At 42.9% G+C, this 10,233-nt stretch overlaps 1 protein-coding gene across 1 annotated transcript; it reads right to left on the bottom strand.

The window, feature by feature from the left end:
* Window positions 1-2,568: 2,568 nt before the first annotated feature.
* LOC147635609 (uncharacterized) lies at window positions 2,569-5,178 on the bottom strand. Its single transcript, XM_086802978.1, has one exon. The coding sequence runs from the start codon at window positions 4,528-4,530 to the stop codon at window positions 3,091-3,093; it is 1,440 nt and encodes a 479-aa protein (XP_086659104.1). The 5' UTR covers window positions 4,531-5,178; the 3' UTR covers window positions 2,569-3,090.
* Between the last annotated feature and the right edge of the window lie 5,055 nt (window positions 5,179-10,233).

Genomic DNA, 10,233 nt, shown 5'->3' with positions numbered 1-10,233 from the left:
ATAGCATACACATTAGTGTTTTCATAATTCACCCATTTGGTTCTCAATCAAGAAAAGAATAACCTTGATGCCTCGAAGGTTTTTTAACAGACAGCCCTGTCCATCCCATAGGCAGTCGTTCAAATGGACAAGATCCCCTGACCAAGGGCCAAGGGTGGTTGATATGGGTCCTTGCAAAAAGGGGTGGAGAGGGGAGGGGGCAATTCCCCTAACTGTTGTTTTATGGTCCTCAACCACTCGGACCAATGGGGTACTCCTCGCAATGCTGCTCCTTGCTCTGTGATCTCACAACATTTTGCAGGCTAACCTCGTTTCTAGGCTAGACCATGCAACGAGACTCTTCATGTAACCACAATAGCATGTTTCAGCCAAAATTAAAAGCATCTTTCACCACAGAAATTTTCTGCAAATTATCATATGCTGAGCTACTCAAATTTATCTTTTGACTGAAGCTGGAGACTAATGGTAATGAAAACTTTGTGAAGACACAGAATCAAATTCATCATTTGGTACATACAAATATTATCACAAGTTGAGATATTACGTCCACACTAGGCACTTAGTTCCTCTGAAGTTACATCCAGATCCCTTCCCATCACATGGGTGGGGTGTGGATAGGCAAGATTGCCATTCCAAGGCTTATGTCAGGCAGCCAAGGTGGGTTCACAAACAGGGAAGGAATTCTTGTAGCTTGCCACCTTGATTTAAATTGGACTGGCCAGTATTGCACTCAGAATCAAACTTGCAATAGGCCTGACCAAAAGCAAAAATGCTGCGCAGAATATTCACTAACTTGAGGACATGACCAAAAGAGTGACCAAACAAGTCGAAAACTATAGGGCACAAAATAGCTGGTAGAAGAATAAGTGCCTGTTAGCACCTTAGTACCGGCCAGGTGGCACCAGGATGTGTATTTCCGCTCTTGCAGTTGGGGGGATAAAAGATGGTGTGTCAAGGACTTCGACATCAGTGTGCATGACTAATAGAGTGTGTGATGCTGGTCAGATGAAGGAAAGACCCTTACGGCTAAAAGCTAGGGCAGTTGGGTTTTTGGCTATCGTTGAGACACTTGCTTGGCTCTATAGAATCTCCGCTGCAGTTTTACACTCATAATGCTGCTAATATTTCCATTCGTTTTGATGGCTGCCTTGCTTAGGAAGTACCTAAATGCCTTGGCCATTTTTTTTTCCCCATGAAGCTTGTTAAGGTGAGTTCTGAATAATCCCATCTCTGAAACCATTAAAGACAAAGAAAATCCTATTGCTTACTTCAGCCATGGTTCAAAATTTCGATGCAGAATGAAGAGTTGACTTGCTTGTGGAAGCCATGACTGCAAACCATAGGATTAAGTTTGCAAGATGTATGACACAAACAATCGCATGAGGTGGCAAGCCCCAAAACCTCAAATGTAATGTACAATCGTCAACCTGCAAAGACAATGTATAGAGGCACCAAATAAAAAAACTAGTGCACACATCAACCCCAAATATTGGGCGAGTTACACGAGCCAGTGAGCAAGTGCATGCAAACTCACAAACATCAATCCCTCCAAGGGCTAGACAGACGTACAGTCACATTGATTCAGGGCTGAGGATGAACACTTTTTGCTCCGCATTCACACACAGATGACAGTTTCCAAAGGGTTTCCCAGTCTGCCAAATATACTTGGTAATAGGCAACAGCATGGGCTCTTAGCTCAGGTGTTGCACTCTGCTTCGCCACAGCTCAGGAGCTATGATACTTGATCAGCGCTCGCCCACCCCCCCCCCCCCTCCCCCCTCCCGTTCTCCAAACCCACAGACAACTTTGTGTGATACACTTCTTATATGCTTAACACGCCTCATAGACCATACTATTTGTCTCCAGAGGATGGTAATACTCCCTCTTTCAAACTAGACAAGCCCATGCAGTTTTAACTCACAACTCAAGGATAACCTGTGCAGAAAACCCAGCCGATTGATTCTTAGTCTTAATGCACTCAATTAGACAATAGTGTACGTTGAAGTACTGCCGGTTAAAAACCAGCCAAACAGTACAACCTATTGTATCTGCAGATTGATGCCCACATGTAAGGCCAGAAGTCCTACATGCACACGCCTCATCATGCTGACATTTAATCCCAATACAAAACTAATGATGAACACCATTTTTACGTTAAAGACTGTGGTAGCACAGTCAGCCAGCAAGCCCAAATTACTCAGGTATATATAAAAACTGCATCCATCCCGAAGTCTACATGGCCTTAAACACTAACATTTTGGCACAACTAAAAACGCTTCAGGCACATCATCAATTGCACTAACATATTTTAGATCAATGGAGAGTGCAGACCGTGTTCCATTGTCACCAGCATCAGCGATTGTGTCATGACTCTGATTCAATGTCTTAAAACAACAGCAGAAGCTTGGACGATTCTTAAACATATAACATTCACAGGTATAGAGGCTAGATTCCAGTGCGATGGACTATATTCATGAAATATACATGGACTATGCTAGCCCATGATGCATAGCACGAACTGCATGCTACAGTTTTCTGGTATGGTACATTTTTTATCAAACAACATAATGAACCAAAGAGCAGCAAAGACTCACTTTCTGAAGCAAAAATGTCCCTGTTACATAATCTGGTTGGCTTGAGCATCAACAGTCCAATGATAAAGAAAACTCTTCATCCAAAGCTTTAAACTCATAATACAACAGCAAGCCAGCCACCTTGCTTGGATAACCATAGCTGCATCTATACAAAGTAAGGTCTGGAGATGTAAAGTATCGATGAATCATGTTTACAAGTGGGGTTCCTACCAGAATAGATTGATGTTCCATTGCAACCTGCCTCTCTGCTTATGTTCATGTGGGTGCCAACCTGCACCTTCTCGATCATCTACTCCAGAAAGCAGAGAGCTGCCGCCTTCCATATCCTGTAACATACAAAGTGGAATGGTCCCCCAACACTACGAGAAGGCTAAGAGCTTCTAAACATCCTGTTATAATTATGCATGCAGAAGATGATTTTGGAAGCTTGCACAGAAACAAGGGTTAGTGACTGTAGTTGGGACACAGGTGACAGAAAAGATCAGCTTGTGCTGGCCTATTGATCAAATATGCGAAATGAGATCTTTTCTAACTGTACAGGCCAATCTTCCCCAAGCTGCTGGGGATTCATATCCATAGCCACCTTCAAATCTATGAGAGAGATTAAAGGCTGCGTCATCTCTCTACCCTTCTTAATAAGTTCAGCCTCAGGTCCTGTCCACACCCCATTCATACCTCGATGAAGCTTCATACCACAGAGAGCACCTTCTTTCACATTCTTATCCCATACCAAGCCACTGTGAACTGGCCTTTCCAGGTCCTGCCTTGCGCGAGATCCCACAACATCCACACATGATTTTATCAGCCTGCTGAGGTATGCATCCAATGCATGATTGAGTATATTAGCGCTCTCTCTGCTCACACCTTCCAAACCTTCTGCTGCTGCTGCCTGTTCCATGAGCCTGTGCATAGAGTCATGATCAGGAAGATCTTTGAAATCCAGGAAATCCTCCTCCAGTTCATTCTGCAACAGGAGATGTGCTGGAAAAGAATGCAGCATTGGCCTCCGCCTTCCCGCATCAGCACTCTCAAAGTGAAAAGGAACTCCTAAAGGTGCTCTGATAGAACTGCCAAATGGCAATGGCGGCAGAATTTCTTCCCTCTCTTCCTTGAGCAAGGCGCTCTCTTCACCACCTAATATTCCTGATTCTACTCCACTAGCACTGTCATCTGGTGTGAGACGAGGAACCCGAGCTCGCTTCGCAGGAGGCTCAAGTGAGCTATTCGATTCTGCATCCAACTGCTTAGCAGCACCATCGAGCTGTTGTAGAGGTCTTGACAAGTCGGGGGTGGGTTGATCCTCGCGAGGTCCAAGAGGGCTGGCTCTGCGGTCCCGATCACGGTCACAAAGAGCTGCAGATCTTCCACGGCGTGGCGAGGAGAGAAATGAGTCCCCATTTGACAAGGTCGAAGGCGAGGTATGGGGGATGGTATCATCACTGGTGATGGAAGGCGACTGGGGTTTGAGGGGGGGTTTGGAGGCATGCTGTGCAGGAGGCGTGGGTGGCGGTGGGACTTTCGCCTTGACAGCATTGGTTAAGATAGCTTTAACAAGCTGGTTATGCAGTGCCACATTCTCTCTACCAATGGTGATGACAACAAGCTTGTCAAGTTCAGGCTTGCTAAGGCGAGAGCTGATGAAGCTTCTGAAGTGAGAAAAATACCTGTTCGCTTTCTCTGCTCCTACTCTCTTCACAATATGGGCCTTAAGATCCAGCACATTGATCCTCTCCATATCAGGCCATCCTTCAAAGCTTTTCGAAGAAGAAGCCCTTCTTACTGTTGGCGATGGGGATGGCGATGGCAATGGTGTCGCTGCCAATCGCACCCGGTTCTGCTTGCTCTCCACCATCAACATTAGCGCTTCTGCTAACCCTGCCGCATGCGAGCTATGGCTATGGCTATGGCGATGAAGAAGCAGCACAGACGATCGCATGCGAGCTAGGGCGACGGAGAAAACCTACACAGAGCTACACGGCAGCCGATTCCTGTAGCATTAGGTCTTCTACTGTTCCCTGAGCTCGATCCTCGAGGGCTTCTCCCACGCGGGTTTCACACATTAGGGTTTCTCCTGGAGCAGCTACCCTTGCGATGACCAAAATGCAGAGAAAAGCACTGCTTCTAAGAGCTTCTATACCATTAAAATTAGGATTTCCCTGCTTCAAATTAGGGTTTCTCTGTTTTCCTGCTGCAGAACAAATTGCACACAAAAGCAAAGAGGGGGAGGCTTACTGCACAGTGCAATTTGTGCCCAATACCATATCCAAGCTTCGCGTTTTGAGCCTAAGTCGACTCCTCGCAGGCAGCCAACAAACAGAATTTCGCCATCGCCATGTAGAATGGCCTGTGAACAGTAGAAATTGGGGGATTTATGTGAAAGGGCATAGCAAGCTGCGAAGGCAAGCAAGGGGTAAAACGCGCATGGTGCAGTGCCGAGGGTGCCACAGTGAAGAGCTCCGCGATGGATGGCTATGGCGGATCATCACAGCATCAGCAAAGAAGGGGGAACGATTGTTTCCGATGGTTTAAACATGCTAATGATGATGCTTATGACTCATGAAACTTACATTTCAAACACATCATTCTAAACAAAATGCCTAATCATGTGAGAGATTCATATGTCATGCCCTCCTTTCATTACTTGCATAGTAGCATGAATTTGGGACTACCTTACTTACACTCTCAGGGAGAATGAAACAGTAAATGACATGATTTTCAAAACATTGATAATAATGGAGCTTCTAACTGCATGACCAATTGCAAGGACTAGTATTCCTCCCTTAAGCCTGCACGAGAACGTCATCATGGTGGTAGTAGAAAACTATGCATGTATAGGTACCATCTCAAGTTTGTTAAAAAAAAAAATTCAAATATTGTTTGGGTCCTAGACATAAAGAGGATCCTCCTCTTTGTCTTGCCTATTGGAACACCCAAGACAAGGCCATTTTTTATGCACAACTCCTTGATTGGTTAAATTATTGATTTGCCCTAGTGAACACGGGAGTGTGATAGCTTGAAAGTAACTTGGAAGTTTGACCAAAACTTTCAGATAACTCGTAGTCAAGTATGATACATAAAAGCCATGATTTGTAATCATAATCTTGAAGAGTTTCGTTAGTCCAATCTATAGAAGTTATTATTCAGTGTTTCAAATTCATACCTATTTCAAGGAGTTCCTAATGTAGAAGAATGCACCAAATAATACAGAACTTTTGCATCTATACTATCTCCTATTGAATTTCATTTCCATTACTAGTACTTGTGCTTTGGCATGCTACTTCCTTGTCAAAACGAGTAGTCACTTGCTCATTTGGCCAAGTCCAATGGTAACTTTGCAATGAGATCAATTAAGTATATACGCTTCCAAGTCAATTTCAATTCTAGGACTAACCATCTGGGGTGCTAGGTGCAAGCCACCTAGCAAACCTAAACCTAAGCCAACCCTCTTACTTGGTTAATACCTAAGTATTTGAAAGCTAAATTATCTTGAAGCTAGCCAAGAAGGTCAAAGAGTAGGATCAGCTTAGTCTCCTAGTCCCAACTAAGAGCCTTCCCATGTGAGAAGCACCTCTTGCTTCCTCGACCATCCATATTTTGTAATCCTACCAATAAGGAATACACCAATCAAATTAGTTGAATTGGTGGAAGATTAGAGATGTAGCAAAAATGGAGAGTCCTTTCTTAAGTTTAAGCAAGATCAAGGCATTCTTAAGTAATATCTCTTACTGTCAAAAGTTCTCTAATGAATTAGAAGAGCTATAAGTAACATTGCAGTTAGGGATAAGTATTATGGTTAGAAGAAGTATGGCAAGCCTATGGCAATATGGTTATTAGAGTTTGGAAATTAGCTATAAGTAACATTGCAGTTAGGGATAAGTATTATGGTTAGAAGAAGTATGGCAAGCCTATGGCAATATGGTTATTAGAGTTTGGGAATTAGCAAAGGAACGAAAAAGGTAAGAGATGGAGATCTATTAGAAGCAAAGAGAAAACAAAAAACATAGTCCAAGATACAACAAAAAAACATAATCCAAGGCAGAGCAGGAAATGAAAGACTACGCATCAGAACAAACTCCAAGAAACTAATAGACCAAAAGAAGATACTTGCAAGGAGGAAGACATGGACTAGAGAGATGGTGGAAGAAAGCTAAGCATCTACTACCTTTCTAGTTTTGGAGATGCATTGCATTGAGAGATGGTGGAAGACATGGACTAGATAGATGGTGGAAGAAAGTAGAGCTACTACCTACCCTTCTAGTCTTGGAGATGCATTGCATTGAGACAAGATGGTTCCAATCACTCCAAAATGTTTGATTCCTCCCCACTAACCAAAGTAAACAACCAAAAACACCCCAAGGATTGTCTACCAATCAAGAAAATATTCAATTTGCCAAGGTTTGTAAAAACTTGTCATTCATGTTCAAGGTTAAAACAAATGCATAAGGATGAAACATCATACCTTCCATAAAGAAAAAGCTCACAATTTATACTCCACCACCCAAGATTATTCCAAGCTAAACAATTTATACTCCACCACCCAAGATTATTCCAAGCTAAACAAATTAAGAGAGCATTTGTAAAGAAGTTTTGAGTATCCATAAGACCCATTGCATACTAAACAACGAGAGAGAGAGAGAGAGAGAGAGAGAGAGAGAGAGAGAGAGAGAGAGAGAGAGGCATACCAAACAATGAGCGGGCGGGAACAAGCGAGACAAAGTCTGAGCAAACCCCATCATTTCAAACAGAATGTACATTGCATTTGGCCCATTGTCTCTCATATGAAAACGATTGGCAAAATTTTGTGTGTGTGCATGCGTGTTTGTGTGTGTGTGTGTGTGTATGTGTGTGTGTGTGTGTGTGTGTGTGTGTGTGTGAGAGAGAGAGAGAGAGAGAGAGAGAGAGAGAGATCGATGGTCTCGACTCCGCTGCTCATATCTCAAGTGCAAAGAACAACATAGATGTCAAGCACTGAAAGAAGAGTCATTCATGTCAAAAAGGTTGTTTGATCAAAACAAGCATTAATCCATATTCCTATCATTTCAAAGAATCATTACAACAGGCAAAGTAATAAACCTCAGTCCTCATGCTGGCAATATCTACATAACATAAGGCGAGTGATGAACCACGGTTACTCGATGCCAAATTTCCAAGCTAGGAACTCGACAATATCTATCAATCAACGCAATCCCCAAACCTACAAAACAAAGCAACACTACCAAACTCTATTTGCAATCCAAGCAATAGTCAAGAAAGGATAAATGAAGAATAGTTTCTCAATAGCAATACCTGAAGAAGAAAGAGCCATTTGGAGTCCGATACTAAAGAAGAAGCCAATGCAAAGCCGTACCTAAGATGGTCCTCTATCAACATATCCCAAGGAGGAGTGTGTGCACCACCAACATGTACACCACCAAATGGAAGATGAAGGAAAACCAAATCTGCTAACCAAGAGATAGGTCTACCTTTCTTCTTTGCTCGTACGCATGCACCAACATGATTTAGAACATGCTCATGGATCTCTGTGTAGACTAGGTTCTTGAGACCTAGAGAGAAATCTCTCGCAATGGCAATGTAGTCCCCCTGAACCACCATACATCTGTGATGTTCTCCTGTTGGGTGGAATTCTTCAATGTTGGGAATGGAGCATAAACATGATGGTCACGTATCGGCAGACTATGTAACTTGTAGTAGTGATGATTGCTTTCCAGGTACAGTGTGACTAAGTAGGTGTGCTCATCACCAACGGTGCTACAATCTAGATTGCCTGCATATTGTGGCCGCTTCAGTTGTGAATGAGACTCATTGGAGTGGGAGAGGGCAGAAGTTGCCTCTAATTGGGAGATTGGGGGTAGAGACTAGAACTCTTGTATGTAGTCATTGTAGACTTCACCTAAGTGTGTAAAGCAGTGTCCTATAGTCATATATTATTGTGTTCCAAAAGATCAGGAGAATTATACTAGACGTGCAATGCATCTCTGGTGGGTTACCATGACCATCCATGTGCAAAGGGAATTAGTAGGGATAAAAAGAGAATAATTGAAGATAAAATGTACTCACATGCAAAGGGGAGTCCGCATGCAACACCTAAACACGTCGAGGTGAGTGTGGCGCAAGAGATGATCCTTGACATTTTGATTAAAGAACATGAAGGGAAAGAAGGAGATTTTGGCAAGGAGTTGAATGACCTACTTAAGGTTGTCACTCCGCTATCGGGATAAGAAGAGAATTGAGAGATGTATTCAAGAAGCTAAAGGGAGTAGTGTGTTTGGCTTGAAAGGAGTCGAAGCCATTCGGGATTTGAAAAGCAAGATTGGTTACCCGTTTTTGCATAGCATTCTTGGGTTCGAACATGCAACCACACATTTTCAAAATGTCAACTCTCGGTCCTGGGAGTATAGTAGATTTGGTAAACAAAATGAGACCAGGTGGTAACTTTCAATAAATGTGGGTGCGTTTTGATCACGTGCATCGTGTTCATGGTTGGTCTACAATGGGGACTTTTGTTTACGATCCTTTCCTCAAGGAACTTCTGACCACTGCTACATGTGAATTTAAGGTTGAGGATAGTTATGCTTGAAAAGAGTTTTGAAAAATGTTAAATGCTATTATGCAAGAATGTGGTTATGGTAAACCTGAGTTCAGGGGGATTGGAGGCTGATGAGGCAATGCAAATTGATTGCAGTGCGCTCTGTTTATTTTTGTGGAAAGCATAACCCGAAAAAAGAACGATCATGTGCTTTTCATTGGGAGCAGAGCATGGTGAATCAAACAAAAAAGTGTATCAGACCATCTTTCCATGAGGAACACAAGTTCTTGTGTAGAAAGTGCAAGAATGCAAGCTCGGATGTTGCAGTGGAAATTTGTAAACATGCTTTACAGCAGTGGGGGAGAAATGGACATGTTGTGGAGGGTGAGTTGCCATCGATTGGAAACAAGGCTTGCATGGTGGGAAGTGCGTACAATGCATTGGAGTTCTTGGTCTTTGACACGAGAAAGATGGTCCTTTCTTTCTGACCACAAACCTTGATGAAAACAAGCACTCTCACATGACAGCAGCTGTTAAGAAACAATTGTCTTTGTATGAGGCTACTACTATTGACCTTTCAACACCCGTGTTGCAAAGTGCACACAGTAATGCATACTTGGTGTGGATGGTTATACTAGGACTGGATCGGGACTGCAAGAAATCAAGGAGCGCTTCTTTTCAAGGAATGGTGGGATGTCAACAAGCAAAAGACTAATTGACTTGACCCATAGTGCAATGGCAGAGGCTAATCTGGATTGCCCAAAAGTGGAGTAAGACCAAAAATCTGTGTGATGTAAAAGACCTATCTTGGCATCTCTAGGTGTTGTGGTTGAGAATAATAGCCATAGGACAAAGTACGTGACTGTGACAGTTAACAAAAAAGGACCAGCTATTCTGAATCCTCCGAAATCCATGTTGCCCTCCATTCAAGAGAAGACACTATTGAAAACACTATGGGGTATAAAATGGACAGAACCTAAGTCTAAAGTTACATGCTTTTGATTTCTGCAAGATACAAAGTAGCGCTACAGTGCCTTGATTAATAATCCACAGGGTGGACGATAGCAAGGTGTTGCACCTTGTTTTTGGGGATGACGTATTTACCTAGGACAT

This window comes from Cibotium barometz, chromosome 9 (genome assembly GCF_041138505.1).
Source record: "Cibotium barometz isolate CiBa-2024 chromosome 9, ASM4113850v1, whole genome shotgun sequence".
In the NCBI taxonomy this organism is placed as follows: Eukaryota; Viridiplantae; Streptophyta; class Polypodiopsida; order Cyatheales; family Cibotiaceae; genus Cibotium; species Cibotium barometz.
The sequence above is the reverse complement of the archived record's forward strand: the minus strand, read 5'-3'. Positions and strand labels throughout refer to the sequence as shown.